At 39.9% G+C, this 22,303-nt stretch overlaps 2 protein-coding genes across 3 annotated transcripts; one reads left to right on the top strand and one right to left on the bottom strand.

The window, feature by feature from the left end:
* The first annotated feature begins 695 nt into the window (after positions 1 to 695).
* On the top strand, positions 696 to 13,278 carry LOC124291041. 2 transcript variants are annotated; one of them, XM_046727941.1, is made up of 3 exons: positions 696 to 1,028; positions 10,066 to 10,218; positions 11,364 to 13,278. In XM_046727941.1, exons 1-3 carry the CDS (start codon positions 731 to 733, stop codon positions 11,606 to 11,608), a joined length of 696 nt encoding a protein of 231 aa, XP_046583897.1. In that variant the 5' UTR covers positions 696 to 730; the 3' UTR covers positions 11,609 to 13,278. The 2 variants fall into 2 exon arrangements, with proteins under 2 accessions (XP_046583897.1, XP_046583898.1); XM_046727942.1 differs by lacking the exon at positions 696 to 1,028 and adding an exon at positions 6,469 to 6,766.
* A 1,126-nt stretch (positions 13,279 to 14,404) lies between these two features.
* Positions 14,405 to 22,079, bottom strand: LOC124291059. Its single transcript, XM_046727961.1, has 3 exons — positions 21,802 to 22,079; positions 20,706 to 20,843; positions 14,405 to 18,101 (listed from the first exon to the last, which is right to left on the bottom strand). Exons 1-3 carry the CDS (start codon positions 22,067 to 22,069, stop codon positions 17,896 to 17,898), a joined length of 612 nt encoding a protein of 203 aa, XP_046583917.1. The 5' UTR covers positions 22,070 to 22,079; the 3' UTR covers positions 14,405 to 17,895.
* Between the last annotated feature and the right edge of the window lie 224 nt (positions 22,080 to 22,303).

Here is a 22,303-nt window from a genome sequence, read left to right as displayed (position 1 = left end):
CTAATCGCGGATGACCTCATTTAGTCAAAATAGCATTTACAATCCTTTACAGCGGTGCACTGTGTTGTGACATGTATGTTGAAGACAGTATTCCCCTAATCCATATCTGCAAGAATAGTATGATGTGTTTAAGCGTTTCACCGTTACGATGTTTAAGACGTTCAGGAAAATATCCCAAAACTGCTTCTGTATCCTGTTTTTCCCTTCGATGTTATACAAAGTTGTTTATAGCATGAATCATACTGGTGATATGGCTTTGTATGCATAAAATATATTATTGCTTGAAAAACAAATTGAAAAGTAAGTTCAATGAGGATACTGCTAATGTTATTTGATTAAACCTTTTACAATGACATAATTTCACCCTAGGTTACAACGTGAGTGAAGAACCTATATAGATAATATGTATGGTTCACTTTTGAAATGTATATTTCTTAAAATATAGATGACATGCATCCCATTACATTCGGCATTAAAAATACAATGTATTCTTAATCATGATTTGAAAGTATAGCCGTGAAATTTGATAAACGATTTTGATATTGGAATAGTTTTCGTTTTCAACAGGCGAACATCCTCTCGCCCCACCACACATGGACTGTCCCGTCGCCATTGGTCAGAAGAAAGTTACACACCTTTAACCTGACATCCCTTTTGCCGGTGATCGACTCTTCCCCTCACCTTGATTATAGTGTCACCGCTTTGAAATTCCTACCAAGCGTCAAACAAAATGGCGGACGACGAGAAGGCGAAGATATCAGCGACACACAGGGTGAAATCCTTGGTGTCGCTTTTCGGGCTGATATTCACAGTCATCACGTTTGTCTGTTTCATGGTCGGCTTCTCCAGCCCAAACTGGATCGAGCATTATAACAAATACACCGAACGCCAGTTTGTCAAAATGGGCCTGTGGGAAGTATGTTTCAAACAGTGGAGCTATTACAAGGACTATCTCGGCAAGACATACGACGGTTGCTGGTGGATATTCTCTTTTGAATATCGCCCAGTGTGGTCCTGGTTGAACCCACGTAAGTATCCCTATCTATGTAACGCTGTGAGGTTAATTTCAGGTGTTTGTTATTGTCAGGTGTGGAACAGGTGAAAATAACATGGCGAACCGGAAGTAGGGGATAGAGCACCCGTGTGTACAAGTTTACTTGTTTATTGAAGTTATTTCTAAAATGCCATATGCTATATATTGAGGGTGCCTATCCCTCCTCCGCTGCTTCAGTGGTACCTGATTTTCAGTGCTCACCCCTAAAACACGAATACCTCTTGACACAAGTCTCAAGACCATAAAGTAACGGGTGCAATCTGAAGTTAAATTTCTGATTCTTGTTATCTTAAACGTATAATATAAGAATCGTTGCGTCTCGAATACCCCACTGAGTCTCGAATACCCCGTAGACCCACAAAGGGGATCAGCCTCTGATTTCACTTTTGTGAAACCACTTTAGAGATCAGTGAGTGTTAGTACTTTAGGTCTAGCTAGCTATTCTCGAAACGTTCGTAGCCCTACGAACTTCTTAAGCCCATTCTTAACACATTGGCTACGATCAAAGGTAAGAATTCTTAGGGCTACGAACGTTTCGAGAATAAGGGCCCTGTTGAAAAATCTGTTCACTTCGTCACAGCATTTCTACATTAACTCAAGCAGGAACCATGTCACTCCAGGGTGGGTGGGGTAGTCTAGTGGTTAAAGCATCCGCTCATCACACTGAAGACCTGGGTTCGATTCCCCACGTTGGTACAATGTGTGAAGCCCATTTCTGGTGTCCCCTGCTGTGATATTGCTGAAATATTGCTAAAAGCGGTGTAAAACTCACTCACCCTTTACTATCAGACACTTTCGGGTTACTATTTACTAATTTAGCAAATGTTGTCCTGATGACCCTTAAACGTCCAAAGGTAGCCATGCTCCTAGTACCATGGTAAGTGATCTGTTTGGCAGGCATTATTACAACCACCCACCCATCCACACACACACACACAGTCACATAATATGTGTATTTACATTATATGAGTTGCTCCTACTGAAAATAGTGAAACCTGCCATAACAAATAAGAAGGTACTACATGATCATAATTATTTCTGATCAAAGCATACCCCAAGTGAGATTGCTATAAGTTGGCAGTTTAGGTTTTTGTTGTTATTTATCTGTTCCCACAACTATGTTAAATATGAATTTGGTAGGTGTGTGAATGTTGTTTTATTTTGACATGATGTTGTACTCTACCCTGGCCTGCCAGACACACTTGAGGTTCATAGCATGATCCAATGATCCATGTGGTCGTGGTAGGTGGGTGCACAATGACAAAAAGTGATCCAATTCAATGCTCATTTAGCTCTGCATCAAGATGTAAGTCGCACCTATTGTCTCAAAGAATCCCCACAGGGAGACCAGCAACATGTACAGGGCAATTATCATCACTCGGGATTCCCACAGGGAGACCAGCAACATGTACAGGGCAGTTATCATCACTCAAAATCCCCACAGGATGACCAGCAAGGTGTACAGGGCAATTATCCTCTCCAAGAATTCCCACAGGGTGACCAGCAAGATGTACGGGGCAATTATCATCACTCAGAATCACCACATTCAGACCAAAAAAGGAGTGCTGGCGCCAAGAGTCCCTGGAATGTCGTGTAAATTTCCAAATGGGTGATGAAGGTTCTTTTGGGTCTTCGACAGAAACAGAAGCAGATTCTCATGAAGACAAACGCCTGGTGCAACAAACGCTTGTTCGGTCCCAAGGAACCTAGATAATCATTTGAAATATTCTAAGCTATATTTTAACAGTTTCTGTGAATACATGGAAGTCCTTGAAATTTCTAGTGTTTGAGGCATTGTTTTCATCTGCCAATTTATTACAGAAACACTGTATTGTCATGCCTCTGGTTAAAAAAGGTACAGCTAGCACTATGGCAGCTGGCACTACGATAAAAGTGGAATGAAACATGCCACAGCATGCACTAGGTATGGATGTAGAACTTAGTGGGATGGTGGGGTAGCCTAGTGGTTAAAGCGTTGGCTTGTCACGCCGAAGACCCAGGTTCAAGTCCCCACATGGGTACAATGTGTCAAACCCATTTCTGGTGTCCCCCGCCGTGATATTGCTGGAATATTACTAAAAGCGGCGTAAAACCAAACCTCAGTCAGTCAGTAGAACTTAGTAGGAAGTGTGGCTGACGTTTCTTTAGTAACACTTGCAAGTTATTGTGCCTTTTGGTCGCTTGCACGGTCATAGACAGATGTGCTTAGTCCAACCCAAAATCGAAATGCTTATATTCACAACATAGGGTTGCTATTATAAGAGTAATGCTAATTTTCAGGGCGTTATCATTTGCAGAAGCCCGAGGTCTTCCATTAACTGCAGTTGAAAAAGACCGAGGACTTCTGCAAATGATAATGCCCTTAAAAATAGCATTACCGTTATTATTGCTAAAATACATGGAATTTGTGTTGAAAAGAAAAAGGAAACAATGAAGGATTTTGACTGTAAGTTTACTCAAAACCAACTTCTGACGGGGTTGACTGCCCGAATGCAATTACGTCATCGAACAGTTCAAGTGACATCACAACAGAAAGTGACGATATTCGACCTTGGCCTTTGACAAGACCATAACCTGCAACATGTCAAACTATCTCAGTGTTCGGTTTTGATCAAACAACAACGATAATAGTGCAATTGTTAAGGTTAGCACCAGCAACAAAGCCAATATTACCGCTATTTTAAGCGGGAATTCGGGTTGCTTTGACTTGTTTGACCCAGAATATCTGCCAGTCCAAAGCCAATGTCCCACGCACCCACTATGACAGAACTGATATTGGCCCGTCGTTAAGGTTGAGCGGTCCAATATCATTTGCAGCGGCCCGCAAATTTCTGATAATGGGAGGGCCGTTTCATGATAATTCCATGTATTTTAGCTATAATGTCAAAATATCATCATAATTTAACTAACTGCAAACTGAGGGTTTATGGTATCAGTAAAAGTAAACGATTTTGAAGCGCAAAGAATAGCTAACACTATCCGTCTTTCCTAAGCAGTTTGTGAACATAGCATAATTGTTTGTGACATCTTCGCCGTTTGCCATTCACATGTGTGCATGTAAACTTCCCACTGTAAACACGGGGAGCATTCCGTGGTGACGTCCAGGTGTTCCCACTGACAAACACACCTGACGTGATGGCTCGCACTCACATCAGCTCTTGCATAACGTGGAATGCTGTTTACAATGCTGAGCCTTGCTGGTCTGTTCACAGACATACACATTTGTATTTATGACATTACGTGTGCGCGAACTGAAAACTGCTCATAATAAAGTGTTGCAAACCAACTTAATGTAACAGTTAAGGAAGCCGGCTGTTTGCGACTCGTGATTTTCTCTTGGTTTCGTCGGGGACAAATATGCAATCACAATCATGAAGTTCTTTTGTTATTGATGTTGTCCATCTGTATCATACTTGTATAACGGCTGATCCCGAGATGTCCACACAGTTAGTAGTCTACGCCATGACAGGACGTATTTATGATTTTGGTATAAAGGGATTTTATCCGGAGAGTGGGTTTGGTTTTACGCAAAATACAAGCAACGTCAGGGTGGGGGACACTAGGAAGGTGTTTCACTCGTGGTACACATGTGAGCCATGGAACCTGGGTCTCCCACGTGACGATCTCCACTAGGCTACCCCCCACCCGTGTCCATGTAGGGTAGTGAACAATAACCCATGGAACAGTTTAACGCTGGAATGTTCATTCCCTTGCCACTCTCTCCTTCCCATACACCATAACGTGTATTTTAGAAAATGTAGTACTTTCGTATATTTAGCATATAGTAATGAATAGGTAGCTATAATTTCTACTAGAAATCTCCCGCCATATGGCTGGAATATGGCTGAGTGCGGCGTAAAACTAAACTCACTAAAACTACCAGAGATGTGCACTTTTCGCAAATGTCCGCTAATCACGCCGAGGACCCGAGTTCGATTTCCCACATGGGTACAATATGTGAAGCCCACTTCTGGTGTCCCTCGCGGTGATTTTGCTGGAATACTTGCGCCAAGCGGCGTAAATCCTTACATACTCATATCAAACGCGGCGTATGGGATTCTTGGCTGTCGTGTTACAAAGGGATCTCAGCGCTCAGGTGCTTAACTACCATACTTAAGCATAGACGATCATCGCAGCGCTAATGTTGTTTGTACAGCGGCACCTTGGTCAGAGTAGGTCGTAAGAGGCGATCATGTCGGTTCGTACCCGTGAAGGTCCGGGTTAGAATGAACCTTCAGTAACCCATGCTTGTCGTAAGAGGCGACTAACGGGATCGGGTGGTCAGGCTCGCCGACTTGGTTGACGCATGTCATCGGTTCCCAATTGCGCAGATCGATGCTCATGCTGTTGATCACTGGATTGTCTGGTCCAGACTCGATTATTTACAGACCGCCGCCATATAGCTGGAATATTGCTGAGTGCGGCGTCAAACTATACACTCGCTCACTCACTCACTCATGTCGGTTGGGTGGTCAGACTCGATAGGTGGTTTTAACCGGACCACAGGGATCGTCGCCCGCAACATAAGTCACTGGTGTGTCTGGTCCAGATCGAATATTGATCAGGGCGCCGTTAAACAACAGACTCACACTCAGGTAACTTGTATTAAATGTATTCACTTCGGGGGAAAACAATACTTGTATTCGCTGGTTTACAGTGAAAGTTATATACAAATACAAGCAACTGTCATTAGACACAATCAAAACCCTTTCAAAACGTTCGACTCCCCATGCATATTTAATGTGTGAGGCCCATATCTGGTGTTCCCGTAGTGATATCGCTATGATCGGTATAAGCTCGCTCATTTCCAACATGCCCTGATTAAAACAATTAGTCTTGTGGAAGTGCATTCACATTGAGTCCCCGCACGTGTGTTCGCATGTCAGGTTATGAATCACGTACGTGGAAATAAAGCTAATATGTACTGTAAGTGATCCCAGTTGCCTAGATCGATGCTCATGGTGTTGATTGTCTGGTCCAGTCTCGATTATTTACAGACCGCCCCCTGTATAGCTTGAATATTGCTGACTGCGACATTAAACTAAACTCACTCACTCACTCACTACTGTAGGTGAAGACAATGTATATAAATTACAAAGAATAATTGGAAGGCGAGGTATAGCAGCCACGAAACTTTAATTTTCCATGTCGATTTCACTTTTTATTGTCAGTTGTGAAAGTTTACGTCATGGAATAACAAATACTTAGGAAATGGCTGTTAGGGGCGAGTATTTAGCGAACATACGTTTATCTGGATTTATTCCGGTATAATTTCAGGTCAATATGTGTACATGTAATAAAACGTTCGCCATATCCAGTTTACAGCCGTGGAGTCGCATTAGTAATGTCGACATGGCCGCTGAGTCATACCTGCCCCACCTGAGCGCCCCCGAACAGCAGTGGTTTCGCCCAGGTAGATTGTCGCCATCAGGTTTGAACTAATCAAGATGGCGTCGCGAGGCCGGACGAAAATAGCGATTATTGGATTAATACTGACAAGCCTGGGACTTCTGTTTTTGATCATTTCTATGTGTACCCCGAACTGGTTAGAATCGTTACAGGAAAGAAGGACGGGTTTCGGAAAGTTGGGGATATGGGAGGCGTGTTTCAACAACTATGTCAATGAAAAAGACAGTCTCGGGAAACGATACAATGGTTGTCACAGTTTACTGTCGTTCGAATACAGAAGTATATACGAATTTCTAAATCCTGGTAAGTGTTTCATGCTGATGACATTGTATTTTTCGTTTGTTTGTTTCTCCACCTTTCTCATTACACCTGCTTGATCACACCTGGTGCTAGCCGATGCAGGGTCATGTCTATAAACAAAATGGCGACACTGACAGTTCGTGTCTCGACGGAAGAACTCAGAGGATTCAAGTCGATATTGAAGAGCTACTAGACGATATGTTGTAAATGGGATAAGGGATATGTATTTGGATGTACCGCGCGTCAGTTTCAAAAAATGCTGTGCACCTGAGTTGTATTCAGAATATCGATCGCATAATGAAGACCATTTCCGGTTTTAGGATAAAGAAGCCTATGTTTTGTTTAGACGAAAATCCAGGTAAAAACTAATTATTATTGCAGATTTAGTTAAAACATATGCATGCGCCATATCTGTTGTAAAACTGGAGAAAAACTGATGTTTACAGAAACGTTTTGAATTTGTGTTTTTACACGTTTTCAAAACATTTTGTGGATGTTGTTCGTATATATTTAACAAATATCGTCCATTTCTCCGGTATTGTATAATAATTACTGTACTACCTCTTTGATTGGCATTCTAGAAGCTGAGATGAAGAATGAGGACAATTTTATGGATATAAAACTTCTTATTCTGTATAGGCGACGTTTCAACATAGATCCTGTACTAGTAATTACTGCAATCAGCCTTGCAATGGTAAGGAGGACCAGCAGAAAGTGCCCCACCCCACCCCCACCCCTGCTATTTTACATGTCGGTGATAAATGTCAAATGGGAAGTGGATGCCTCCATCTGTTAATTTATCTGGGTTGTTTAGATAAGAACATTAGACACTTTCATGTCACGTGTTTAGACTTAAGATAAACAAACAAGAGCCTCTTGGCTTGTTATAAAGCACATCTAGACCAGAAGTGGATCCTGACAAGAAACCAGACATTTTACTTAGATAGGACAGATCAGGCATTTTTGTTGTGTTGGGAATGCAATTTGTTGCATTTAAAACTTGCAAGCAAATACAGTAGGGGCCGGCTGTAACTATACCATTTAACACCTAAAGATTGAATTCACAGCATTCTCTCTGGGTCAGACTTATTTTTTGTACAGAAAACAGACAATGTATGAACCCGAAGTCTATAGAAATTGAAATGTGATTTAATATAATCAAAAACAGTGTTTTTAAATCCTGCCAACCAAGAGTAAGTAAAACGTTACTTAAAATGCTGATTTTCCAATGATAAATTTAATTTGAAAACTTTGAAAACAGTGAATTGTGATTAAGCTAAGTGGATTTGAAACTTGAATGTTAGGCAAAAGTTCAAGACCAATCAACAAATGAAAGCAAAGATCATCAGAAGTTACAAGCTATGCATTTGCATGAAAGTTCAGTGAAGCATAACAAATTACCTTTACAGAAGTACCAATGCAATTCTCAAATTGCGAACAAATGTGCTTTCTCAGAAGATTTGGGGTGGTGGCATAGCCTAGTGGTTAAAGTGTTTGCTCTTCACGTTGAAAACCGGGGTTCGATTCCCCACAATGGTAAAATGTGTGAAGCCCATTTCAGGTGTCCCCCGTCCTAATGCTGCTGGAATATATCTAAAAGCGGTGTAGAACTAAACTCACTCACTCACTCTCAGAAGATTTGAATTCGTGTGTTACGAAGCTGTCAAAAGCACTGCAGACTTTGTTTCCCTCGAGCACACCATAAACCTATGATCACCCGGAGTTGGCTTATTGGCTTGTTAGCACTACTTGTATGTTACGTAATGTGGAGCTTTCCTCAACGTTATGCAGACACGCCATGATTTAACTGTTGCATTAAAACAAAGTAAGTCACTCATTCACTCTCAGACGTTCACAGGGGCGGTGGGGTAGCCTAATAGTTATGGAAGGCACTTATCACAATTAAGGTGTATGATTCCCTGCGTGAGGACAATGTGTGAAGCCCTTTTCTGGTGTCCTGTGATATTGCTGGAATACTGCTAAAAGTGTTGTAACATTCTCACTCAGAGGTTCACCTTCTGTTTTCCAGCCTGTCTCATTTTGCAGTAATTTTTTAAGTTTATGTGGAAATTTAGCATGTACAAGTATGTCAAGATGACATCAGTTTCTGACTCAATCTGCGGTCTGTTGGTAATGTGACACTGGACCATGGTGACATGAACATGAAAGAAAGAGAAGGTTTATGGAATCTTATTTTAAGAATTTTAAGTAGGTAGTTCAGATGTTTATGTTACTCTTGGAATGGTGACCTGGAAACCTTTTTGAAAAGACCTGTGAAGATCCGAATTAGAATTGGTCTCCAGTAACCCATGCGTGTTGGATGAGGCGACTAACAGGATCGGGTGGTCAGGATTGCTGACTTGGTTGACACACATCATCACATCCCAATTGCTTAGATCGCAATTGTGTAATCTGTATACAAACGTTTCCATGCATATGTTTACGATTCAAGACTGGGTTATACATATTTATGTACAGGCTTGTCACTGTGTGTGTGTAACTGGAACGGCTGAGATTTGAGTAGATAAGCTGACCCTAAAACCTGCAAATTATCTGTATAAAGTGTTTGAGCCTGACTTACCTTTGTCAGATGTCCTAATACAATACTCTGAATCGTTAAAAGCCTCTCAGATCATGCCTTATGTTTTAGTCACCCGTGAAGAACCGTGTTAGAATGTGTCTTCAGCAAACCATACTTGTAATAAGAGGCGACAAACTGGGTCGGGTGGTCAGGCTCGCTGACTTGGTTGACACAAATCATCGTATCCCAATTGTCTGGTCCAGACTCAATTATTTACTGACCACCGCTATATAGCTGGAATATTGCTGAGTGCAGCGTTTAACAACAAACCAACCAACCTTTTGAAAAGTTGAGTCCTTGTAGTTACCTTTGTGCAAAGGTAGCACAACCTATTAATTGAAAGTGTCCTAAGAATCAGTTTCTCCACAATGCAACCTTGATGCTTGATCTGAATTAAGTTTGAGAGTTTGGACTTGTGTAACCCTGAGAAAGCTTTTAACACAGCCCTAGACTGTGACTCACAACAAATCACTCCTAGTGTAACAACTATCATGCAGCAGTCTGTTTGGGAGCTGAGCCCAGATATTGGAAGAACATGATGTATCCCCTTTGAGTGAAACGAGAGGATGTGCTTGTCATGTTGAAATTCCTTAACTTCCTTACTTATAATTTGGCTGCAGTCATTTTAGTGATTTCTATGTGTCAGCATGTTTGTATTCATATGAAGCATTCGTTGTTTTGTAAGTAGATGCCAGTATTTACCTACTTGCCTCTGTTTCAGCATGGCTCCTTGCCATCCAAGTGCTGATGGTGCTGACGCTGATGATTATGATGGTGTGCCTTGTCTTTGTCATCATGTACTTCGTCAAGTGCTGCCCGGCAAACAAGGAGAAACGATATGTCATGTTCAGCTTCATCTTCAACTTCACAGCAGGTGGGTATTTTGCTTCAGTGTTGAACAGGTTTGAATCAGTGCTTGGTGGCAGTTAGAAAACCAAGACATAACCCCCATTGCCGTATTGGAGCAAGGAAACCATACACTTCTCATGGCCATCAATACTTGTAGAGTATACAGAATGAACTATTTCACTGATGATGAGTTACTCTCACTCACTCACTCACCCACAGTCAGGATTATCTTGCCTCACACATAAATGTCGTTTCCTGATAGGTTGAGCGCTCTTATATTATTTTCAATGTACCCTGCTTACAAGCAAGTAACATTTTCTATGTACCCCGCTGGGACCTCCGAACTCATTTGGTACTTCGTAGCAGTAATTCTTTATCTCGAATAACATTGAATAACATATGATGTACAGAAATAACCAATGTTTTGCGAATGCAAATCAATGGAAGGGAGACAACTCTAAATTTGTTTTTCTTGTCGTCCATACTATGATCCGATACCCGTGCTTCAAACATTTCAAAATTACCATTTAGGTGTTCGGCAAGATAAATGCGTTGTTCACTGGTCCCTCGGGGCCCATGGGTTCAGGGTACATAAACAATCATCGAGGGTACATCAGCCCATGTCCCCCTTGAGACCAGTGAGCAACGTATAATGTCCCCACTTAAACATCTGCAGTATATGTGCCCTTTAATGTGTCTGTCACATACCTCAAATAAAGCCACAAAAACCAGGTGCTACTTTTAGTGGTAGGTATTTGATAAAAATGAGGTACTTCTATTAATTACCCATGAAGATCTGGGATAGATTTATTTGTTTCAGTAACCCATGCTTGTCATGGGTGAGGGTGGCCAGACTCGCTGACTTGGTTGGCACATGTCAGTTGTATCCCAACTGTGTAGATTGATGCTCATGCTGTTCATTACTGAATGGTCCTGACTTGATTATATACAGACAGCTGCCATATAGCTGGAATATTGCAGAGTGGGGTTAAACAGCAACCAACCTACATTAATATTCTTATTCACTTGTGCTAATGTATAAGAAGTAACATAATAAGTCCTCTGATCGAGGTCTGTATAACAGGCAGTGAAACATGAACAAGAATAAGAAGTTATCTCTTTTGTTGTGTTACTGCAGGAATATATAATTATACTCTTGGCCTCTTTCAGGTACCTTTATTGGTATCAGTGTCATCCTGTTCGGTATCAAGGCGGATACTGATCGCCAGTGGCTGCCTCACCCGGATTCAAACTACCTTTCCTGGTCATTTGGTTTTGCCGTCCTGTCTGCGTTTTTCGCCCTGTTTGCTGGAATGTGTCTGCTGGTCGAGTGGATGAGACTGAACCAGGAAGAAAACAACAAGGCCCGAAGACAGAACATGTCTCTCACGTCCAAGCCTGCAACTAGATACTAAAGAAGCAGACGACACAGAGTGCAGGAGCAGATGACAGGAACTGCCTGAGCAGACGTTGACTGTTGAAGCAGATATATGTAACAATACCCTCACACCATGTCATTGTAGTCTGTTGTTTTGAGTGTGACCAATAAGCTAATCCACACTCTTGTACAGTTGTCTGTTTTCAGTGAAATCAAGGACTGAGATAGAAATGGAATAATCAGTCGTTTTCTATATTTTGATTGTTCTTGATCTGATATCAGGGCCTTTGAAATCATATTACCCATAAAGGCAGCTCATTTCAACAAATCATATCAGTGAATGTGCAGGTTTTGAATATATATCATGTTTGCATATTCATAGATCCGTTTATGGACAATTTAGATCATAAATATTTGGATGCAGAAATATTAATCTCACTCAGGCAAATCTTTTTCAAGAGTGAGGTCAGTCGCATTTTTATGTAGTGTTTATGTCAAGTATCTGAGCACAGTGTCTACTCTGTAGAAATGGCTGACACTCAGGACATAAAGTGAAGCTCCCAGTCTGACGGATATTTCATTTTGTAAGCAGGAGTAGGGTCAGTTAGAATATAATTGTATTAACAGAGGGAAGCAATTCTAACAAGGCCCTGTACACAGTTATGTACCTAAGCTTCCCAACATCTGCCAAGGCAGCAGACGTGTGGATACTACAGGCAATATCCATAAGAAATATGAAATTATGTCATTACAGTAATAAGATTATAAGGTTTTGAGTACATTGTTTAGGAGGAGGAATTTTTATGATTTTTGGATTTACGTTTTGGTTAGGACGCTTTTCCATATATATGTGGATCATTTTGTAACATTGTATAATATCTCATCATTCATCGCAGAATAGAAAATGTATCATTGTACATACCATTCCAAGAAATTGTAATTTTTTAGTTTTAGTTACAAATAGCTTAACTGCAATTGTGTAACATTGATTATAGCATTGTTTCTAGTTATTCTGTAAGGCTCTCTTTAATCTGAGATAAAAAGACTAACGTTATGGATGAGTGTCATCGCTACTACCTAGTGACTGACCTATTGATCGGTTAACGACTAAGATTCCGAGAATGGAGGAAGCCTGGCCTGAAACAGCCAGAGCCCCCTGGTGTCCATCAGCATAATCCATCTGCCCCTTACCTCAATGCTTCAGTTTTCTAATTCAATGTCACAGACGTTGCAATATTCAGCTTTCATAAACAAGAAAAATTGTTTCACAATAAAATATTGTTTGGATGTTCTGAAGATTAGTTTTACTTTTTCACACAAGTACGTTTGATAAGGTCTTCAGTTCAGAAGATTAGGCAAAGTAACTCTTTCCTCATTAACCATTGTATCTCAAAATAATTTCCAGGAACTTTGTAAATAGTACATAATGATCTTTGTGAATAATTTGTGAACATACGTCTTGTGCCCTTTGTATGTTATATTACTATGGAAAAATGGTGATTATGGCCTAACAGATAATGCCACTTTGAAGTTTAAAAGGACCATTTCTTCCCTGAAAATTCAAGGAGCATTTCAAGATACTGATCTGCATGCCTACCCTATCGTGCTTCACCCATTACCCTGTCGATGTATATATCATTTCGTTATTTCTGTAATCATACCTATTTTTGTAAGATGAAAATCCTTTACAATAAAATATTAACTGGATCATTATTTGTTTTGTTTTTCATGTTGGGATACAATCATTTCTTGAAGCGAGTGTCACTAAAAGCTGAAAAATGCTGACAAGACAATGAACAGTATTTTATTACCGACAGATGACATCCGTGCTCTCATTTATAGAGGTACAATGTCGAACACAGTCAATTGTACCTTTCAGAACGATACGAGACCAACACATACGCATGTTCTTGTCAGAGTTGCCACCCTTGGTCGATTCAGGATTAACTGGTAGTGGGTGCCACATTCGGGGCAGTAGGGTAGCCTAGTGAACGATATTATTCGGTTATGGGGCCACCTTATACAATAAGGCTCTATACATAACATAGCTTTTCTGATGGGAGCGCCAGTCGAACATTCAACATTAAAATGAATATGTCACATTCTTCAGGGCCTGATGTTTAGTGCAAGAAATTTGTGTCTTTTCTTTAATGCAAGGGATATATGTTTCCCGACTACAGTGGAGAGTACAGCATGGAACTTGTGTAATGTTGGACAATTATACAAATATTTTGGTAACAGGCTTTTCCTGAGATCTCCGTAAAAGGGCATTCCACAGAGAAATGATATTCTGACTCACTTGTTGGAATAATACAGAGGACACAGTCACCCTTTCTCTATCATTAGGCTATGACCGGAACATCTCATGGAAGACATTGCCAATCGATACACTTTAACAGTTATTTTGGATAAATAGCTTTCAAAGAAAACATTAGCTTTTATTGACCGATAGAGTTCTAGTTCAGAGTACTGTGACAATTTATCCAGCCAGGAAGGGGGTAGGGTAGCCTAGTGGTTAAAGCGTTCGCTCGTCAGGTGAAAGACCCGGGTTCGATTCCCCACATGGGTACAAGGTGTGAAGCTGATTTCTGGTGTCCCCCCGCCGTGATATTGCTGGGATATTGCTAAAAGCGGTGTAAAACTAAATTTACTCACTCGTGTGATTGGAAATATGTAAACCACGATTTCAACATTCCACATCATCATGGATGTAGTGAAACCTAGTCACTCAGATACAACTGACAATGGTAGCCAACATGGAGATGCGATATTGCTTGACCTAAATGTAGTCCACAGATAACGATGCTGAAAACAAACTTGCACAAGACGATAATTCTAGACAAATTTATTTATTGACTGATGATAGTGTTATATTTACAAATGAAATTTGATCAGAATGTTAAACAACAATCAACTAGATGTTCATGTCAGCAGATGGTTTTAATGTTATCTCGTGCTTCCAGATGGGCGACGGGGAAGCCTAGTGGTTAATGCGTTTGCTTATCACCCCGGAGAGCAGGGTTCGATTCCCCACATGAGTAAAATGTGTGAAGCCCATTTCTGGTGTCCCCGCCGTGATATTGCTGGAATATTGCTAAAAGCGACATAGAACTATATCCACTCACCTGCTTTCAGAAACTTATTTTCTCATCGCGATCATCACATTTTCATAGTGATACAATTTGCATGTTTAAAACTTGTCTCAAGTTTAGTTCTCATTTTAACATATAGTAACTAAAACCAACAACGTTTCTACCACAACACTATTTATGGTCATTCTTAGCAAGAACCAACACACAAATATCATCGACTTACACAGAACAACACATGCCAAGTGCTAGTCGATTTCCTCGCACCAAATAACGATAGAATACGAAAACAAAGTGAGAAGACATTTTGTAACTCTCAGTCTGTCTCCATAGTGAACACAATATATGTTCTGATTTTAGACACATAACAACTGCGACACATACGGCACTATATATACATATCAAAGTGTAAATATTGTAAAAACAGATGATATAGGAAAATAAGCTAAAACATTCGTATACAATTTAATTTTATAAATTATCTTTTTTTCGAATAAACTTTGAGAACCTTTCAGTTGATGTTATCGATAATACGACACTCTCACTTATGGATCACCATGTCTAGGCTCCAGCCTTGCCAGTCCTTGTCTTATGCGATCTATTGTTGATCTATGTTTAAAATAAATCTTAAAATCAATGGAAACTATTGACAAATCTTGACATTTGTGTTCAAAGTATGAACACAGAGATGATGAACACATGTCATGAAACTTAACTTAAGCATTTGTAATAGATCGTCACACTGAATACCATGTGACGATACAACGAACAAGTTGTGGGGCATTACTTTATGATAACCCGGCTGTATACACTACTTTTCTCAGTTTTACCTCTACAAACATATTTTCACATTACAAGGCACTCGTTGGTGATACAGGTCGAACTTGTCAAAATATGTTAGTTTTACATAAAGTAATTTAAAAAAGAACCAGTGTTCTTAATACAATAACATTTTAGTAAGTCTCAAAACAAATACCAAACAATCACATGTTCTGATTTAAAACACTATGATCAAACGACGATCACATGGTGAGAAATATTTAGACTATATATGGGCGCGACGAAACCAGTCACCCCTCACCCTTGATGAACGTAAAATTGCCACACATATCAAACTATTACAAAACTTTTACACTTATGCACTTACCATTTCTCTTTTAAAGAATGTAAATATCCCTGAATCCCTAGAATTATCGGGGATAACGGTATCTATGTAACCACTTGCCGTCATAATGACACTGTATATCAATTCAATATACAACCTGACGTTTTCTTTGAAAGAGGGGCGTTGGGGTAGCCTAGTGGTTAAAGCGTTGGCTCGTCACGCCGAAGACCCGGGTTCGATTCCCCACATGGGCACAATGTGTTAAGCCCATTTCTGTTGTCCCCCGCCGTGATATTGCTGGAATATTGCTAAAAGCGACGTAAAACTAAACTGAGTCAGTCAGTCAGTCTTTGAAAGAACCGATGATTTCATTGTGATATACTGTGGGGTCCGTTTTGACGATTTGATTTGAACACTAATTGATTTGAATACATTCAGCAACCCACTGGATTCCAAGGGTATTGTTGACTACAATATCGATAAAGCGAAAATATGGTCGATGGGAAAATTCTCAATGATAAACGATATGGAAATTGTCAATACACTGAGTGAAAGTTGAGGTTGTTGAATTTCAAATGATATCAATAAGTATATACTTTGATTATTTCAGTGGAGTGTAAGAAGTATCAATATTCATAGAATCCTTTGTTTATTCCCACTTGTCAACAGATTGCAGTGAACATGTTATAGATGAAACTGCGTGCGATGCAAAGAGGAGCAATGACAAGTCTGATAAAAAGGGAACACAGATCTCCAAATCGCATGCATAGAATCTGTCTAAAATTAGAGGAATGAAAGGCTTGCTTCATTCGACGTGGTTGATTGTAAACAGAACAAGCTCTTAGGGTCAATTGGTAAACTGTCTCACAGTCCCTGAACCACATTATTTTCCCCACCGCCTTGCCCTCTCTGCAATGCTAAATCCCAAATCAAGCAAGTCTAGATTCCCCCAGGTTCTGAATTTCACATCTGACTGGGACTCCTTTCAATTTAAATGGGTTTATTTGTTGCTATCAAAATTATATATACAATGTATTCAATTGGTCGTACCTCTTAATATCTTTGTAATTATGTGGTTTACCCTTGAACCCCGTACACGGCACGTGGCATGTGACCGTGCTGTATATCATATACTATGTTCAGGACTACATTCATACAGGCAATATATCCGAAATCACGACTTGACACGAGAAAGTATGTTTGTAACTGAATCAGTCTGCGATTGAACAGACGGTGATGTTTGTGCCAAGCGCATCATGTCGCATTAGAGGTATCAAATACACGCTGGGAAAAACATGTAACTAGCATAATACGAACGTGTCCGCTTAGCACCTGCAGTGACTATGCGCACCAATGGTGACGACCTTCACTTTTCTGCATCTACAGTTACGACTTCCAGTGTTCGACATTGAGGACGACGTTTGGGGACAGTTCTACGGCAAGCAGCGTTCTGTTGTACTGTTATTCACTAAGAGGTTTTCTGGACCTTTTCCCTTTTATATTAATAGTATTTCGATGACACATAATTATTCAGCAAAAACAGGATAACTCCTGTCGTGATATGTTAAGGATGACTGTACGAGGTTCCAGGTATTAATGATCTCCACTAATGTCATGGGTGTCGTTATACAAAGCGACCTTAGAGCTATGGGGATCGTATCTCCCATATTTTAACATAGACTTACGACAGTCGCTTTGTGAAACGGGCCCCTTGGTTCAGGTCCACAAAGTTATTGTAGCGCTGAAGTGATCATACCTGCCATATATTAACACTCATTGAGCTACGATCGCTTAGTGAATCAGGGCCTAGATTTTCGAAGCTCTCTTAGCGCTAAGATAGTCGTAAGTGCCATACAATAACATTAACTTACGACTGTCTTAGCTCTGAAAATCTAGGCCCTGGCCCCGTTCCTCCAAGCGATCGTAGCGCTACGACAGTCGTAAGTCTATGTTAAATTACGATCATAAGATGCACACAGCAATCTTAGCGCTACGACGATGGTAACTGCCATACTCTAACGTGGACTAACGGGAGTTATAGCCCTATGATCGCTTTGAGCAAGTGGGCACTGAGCCCTGACTATCTGTAGACAACACCGGTTCCTCTTGTTGGTATTGTTAGCACACTGATTAGGATTTCCTCATTGACCTTTCCCTGCTACAACACAGCAACAGGGCCTGTATCACATGGATGCTGGATCCAGCAACCGTGATGAATATAGTGGCCACGCTCAAATAGTAGGACCAGTCTAATTGGTTGGAATCAGGAAGCGGAAGCCAGTAGGGGTCGTTCGAGCTGAATCTGTAGAGGGTCGTTCCACACGATATGAAGACATCTGAAATAGACACCACATAAAGATTCAACCACGGTCTTTGATTGGCTTCCCGCTTGAAATCGTAATATTCGAATGGCATTGAAAGCTTTCAAGAACAAAATAATCCTTTTTGAAACATTTCAGAGCTGTCTGAGTATCATGTTTTGTCAAAGGTATTATCAGGGAGACTCTATAAGGTTGTAGAGTATCCCTGGTATTATGAATGACTTGGGTTGTACTGATTAAAAAACGCACGTTTTGCTTGTCGGGGAGGGGAAGCATGCTCATAGTTGGTTTTATACATGTCCGTTTTATCAGAGACCATATAATATTATAATCTATTATAATCTATTATATGGTCTCTGGTTTTATCAACGATTGTGTATCCTAGTTCAAAACACAACGTAGCTATAACAAAATCACAACTATTATGAACTTACTCGATATTCTTTCATCAAAAGCTTTAATGCTCATCATTTCTTTCATGATCATGTTGGTGTACTTGCATAATAGCTATTACTAACTCACCCTGTGGTAGGCTTTTATGGATAATTATACATCTAATAGTTTCTTTGATGATCATGTTGGTGTACAGCATAATAGCTATTACTAACTCATCCTGTGGTAGGCTTTTATGGAAAGTTATACTTCTAAAAGTTTCTTTGATGATCATGTTGGTGTACAGCATAATAGCTATTACTAACTCATCCTGTGGTAGGCTTTTATGGATAATTATACATCTAAAAGTTTCTTTGATGATCATGTTGGTGTACAGCATAATAGCTATTACTAACTCATCCTGTGGTAGGCTTTTATGGAAAGTTATACATCTAATAGTTTCTTTGATGATCATGTTGGTGTACACCATAATAGCTATTACTAACTCATCCTGTGGTAGGCTTTTATGGATAGTTATACATCTAATAGTTTCTTTGATGATCATGTTTTCATAATAGCTTTACTGACTCATCCTGTGGTGGCTTTTATGTTATATCAGCATAATATGTTGGTGTACAGCATAATAGCTATTACTAACTCATCCTGTGGTAGGCTTTTATAGAAAGTTATACATCTAATAGTTTCTTTGATGATCATGTTGGTGTACACCATAATAGCTATTACTAACTCATCCTGTGGTAGGCGTTTATGGATAGTTATACATCTAATAGTTTCTTTGATGATCATTTTGGTGTACAGCATAATAGCTATTACTAACTCATCCTGTGGTAGGCGTTTAGTGAAAGTTATACATCTAATAGTTTCTTTGATGATCATGTTGGTGTACAGCATAATAGCTATTACTAACTCATCCTGTGGTAGGCGTTTATCGTTTATGGATAGTTATAAATCTAATAGTTTCTTTGATGATCATGTTGGTGTACACCATAATAGCTATTACTAACTCATCCTGTGGTAGGCGTTTATGGATAATTATACATCTAATAGTTTCTTTGATGATCATGTTGGTGTACACCATAATAGCTATTACTAACTCATCCTGTGGTAGGCTTTTATGGATAATTATACATCTAATAGTTTCTTTAATGATCATGTTGGTGTACAGCATAATAGCTATTACTAACTCATCCTGTGGTAGGCTTTTATGGATAATTATACATCTAATAGTTTCCTTGATGATCATGTTGGTGTACAGCATAATAGCTATTACTAACTCATCCTGTGGTAGGCGTTTATGGATAGTTATACATCTAATAGTTTCTTTGATGATCATGTTGGTGTACAGCATAATAGTTATTACTAACTCATCCTGTGGTAGGCTTTTATGGATAATTATACATCTAATAGTTTCTTTGATGATCATGTTGGTGTACAGCATAATAGCTATTACTAACTCATCCTGTGGTAGGCTTTTATGGATAATTATACATCTAATAGTTTCTTTGATGATCATACAAATACATCATACAAGAGCACCATTCTGTGATAGGCCTTCATTAATAGGTTTTACTGATGATGATGGTGACGATAATGATGATGATGATGATGATGTAAGTGTAAACACCTATCATCTGTTACTCAAGCCAACCAAACGTTCTTGTGTTTGTTCGTGATCATGAAGTGAACCCCTCCTTGTGCAAAAATAACTGTAAAAAGCGATTGTTAGTGGAACTTACATAATAAGGAGATTTGCCAGAATGGTGGAACTTACCTGGTAAGGAGATTTGCCAGAATGGTGGAACTTACCTGGTAAGGAGATTTGCCAGAATGGTGGAACTTACCTAATAAGGAGATTTGCCAGAATGGTGGAACTTACAAGATAGGGAGATTTGCCAGAATGGTGGAACTAACCTGGTAAGGAGATGTGTGAGAATGTTGGAACTTACCTGGTAAGGAGATTTGCCAGAATGGTAGAACTTACCTGATAAAGAGATTTGCCAGAATGGTGGAACTTACCTGGTAAGGAGATGTGTGAGAATGTTGGAACGTACCTGGTAAGGAGATTTGCCAGAATGTTGGAACTTACCTGGTAAGGAGATGTGCCAGAATGGTAGAACTTACCTGATAAAGAGATTTGCCAGAATGGTGGAACTTACCTGGTAAGGAGATTTGCCAGAATGGTGGAATGTACCTGATAAGGAGATGTGCCAGAATGGTAGAACTTACATGATAAGCTGCCCAGGACGGTGACCGGGATGAGGAGATATGCCCTCCATGACATCAGGAAGAAGGCCGAGATGAACAGGTTGAAGACATTGAAGAACAGAGCCGCCACTAACAGGGCCTTTACTGCCTTCAGCCATGCTGAAACAAAGACACACGCTCTTGACTTGAAACAGTCGTCAAACAAAGTATAGACAAAAGTTATATTCACCAATATACAGCACGGAAACAGTAACATATGTAATATGTAAATGAAATAACATAATGTTTACAAACATGAATGGAATATGAGAGGGTTTTTTTAAAATTCAAACTATGAAAATGTCCCGCTGCATTCTGAAGATATGTAGGTTCACGTTTATGTAGCCTTACCACATAGCAAACCTCAGACATATAACATAAACACCGTTCAATTAGATTCTGTGATCATTGGACAAGACAGTTTTAAGTCGATCATACTCTGTCAGGGAATATAGTGAATATTGTTTATTTGTATCCTGCGAGATCTATGAATGCTTTGATATCTCTCAAAACACTTCCGGGTTAAGTACACTCTGAGCAGGCAGATCATCCCCTAATGAATGTTATCGACTATGACCGCAACTATCACACATAACAGCATTATATACACAATAATGAATTGGTGTATTCAAGTCAACACACGATCTAAACCGCTATGTCCTGACTATCCATTAAGTAAACAAGCCAGGTCAGTTATGAACACTGTCCACAACACTAAGTGAGGGTGATGGCAACGGTTCAACAATGGTTCGAAATAACTAGTTCAGAAAAGAAAGGTTTATAATTATGCTTTAGATATACAGCTGAAAATTACAAACCATAAAAGAAATTGTAACGGGGTTAATTTGGCTCGGAAGACCAAATCAAATCATAAAGAAGACTTTATAACCAGTACCATCACGATAAAAGGTAAAAACAGTTTTAGTGGTGAGATTACCGGAACTACGACTTAAGATATCTGACGTTGGTCAGAACTACAAAAAATATCGATATTAGTGTGTTTACTGCAAAATATTTTACTGATTAATGCAAAATGGGTTCAAATAATTTACATTATGAAATATGCAATTTTACTCACCTGGGTGTAGCCAATCCTGAATATCATAGAAAATTGGGTCGGCAAAACTATAACACCCATATAAGCCTTCCTGGCTTTGGTCATTTCTGTGTATGACATAGTCGACCAGACAGATCTTCCACAGCCCGGCCTTCTGGAACCCAGATCCCTTTACCGGCGACTGTATCCAACTGTCTGTGAACAGAGATACCATTAAGGTAACCGTCGCGGTCGCGATCAACAACGTTCCCAGTCCATGGAGTATGAGATTTGTCTGCTGGCCCGCCATTTTGAATTTTGTTGACTCACGCGAGATAGTGTTATCGAGAACGCCGTCGGTTTGCTTGATAAGCGGCGGGTAGGCAACGCTGGTATGTGTTGTCGTAAGTCGCCATTTTTCGCATACACACGATAAAACAATTGATTGACCTGGGGTTTTAGATTTAAAGTTGCCGTGTTTATCAGAGAGCATTTGCGAAACATTGGTGACACAATTTGAAAGTTTGATTCTTACACGTATTTC

This window comes from Haliotis rubra, unplaced genomic scaffold (genome assembly GCF_003918875.1).
Source record: "Haliotis rubra isolate DU_JTF1 unplaced genomic scaffold, ASM391887v1 Scf48, whole genome shotgun sequence".
In the NCBI taxonomy this organism is placed as follows: Eukaryota; Metazoa; Mollusca; class Gastropoda; order Lepetellida; family Haliotidae; genus Haliotis; species Haliotis rubra.
Note: the sequence above shows the minus strand (reverse complement) of the source record. Positions and strands in the feature narration are given on the sequence as shown.

What these genes read in the sequence shown, in the direction of transcription:
- LOC124291041 (XM_046727941.1), top strand. Translation starts at nt 731, where the DNA reads ATGGCGGACGACGAGAAGGCGAAGATATCAGCGACACACAGGGTGAAA. An exon ending in GTGGTCCTGGTTGAACCCAC is followed by an intron (nt 1,029 to 10,065) that starts GTAAGTATCCCT and finishes CCTCTGTTTCAG; the next exon opens with CATGGCTCCTTGCCATCCAA. An exon ending in CATCTTCAACTTCACAGCAG is followed by an intron (nt 10,219 to 11,363) that starts GTGGGTATTTTG and finishes GGCCTCTTTCAG; the next exon opens with GTACCTTTATTGGTATCAGT.
- LOC124291059 (XM_046727961.1), bottom strand. Translation starts at nt 22,069, where the DNA reads ATGGCGGGCCAGCAGACAAATCTCATACTCCATGGACTGGGAACGTTG. An exon ending in TCAGGATTGGCTACACCCAG is followed by an intron (nt 20,844 to 21,801) that starts GTGAGTAAAATT and finishes TCTTTGTTTCAG; the next exon opens with CATGGCTGAAGGCAGTAAAG. An exon ending in CGTCCTGGGCAGCTTATCAT is followed by an intron (nt 18,102 to 20,705) that starts GTAAGTTCTACC and finishes TGTCTATTTCAG; the next exon opens with ATGTCTTCATATCGTGTGGA.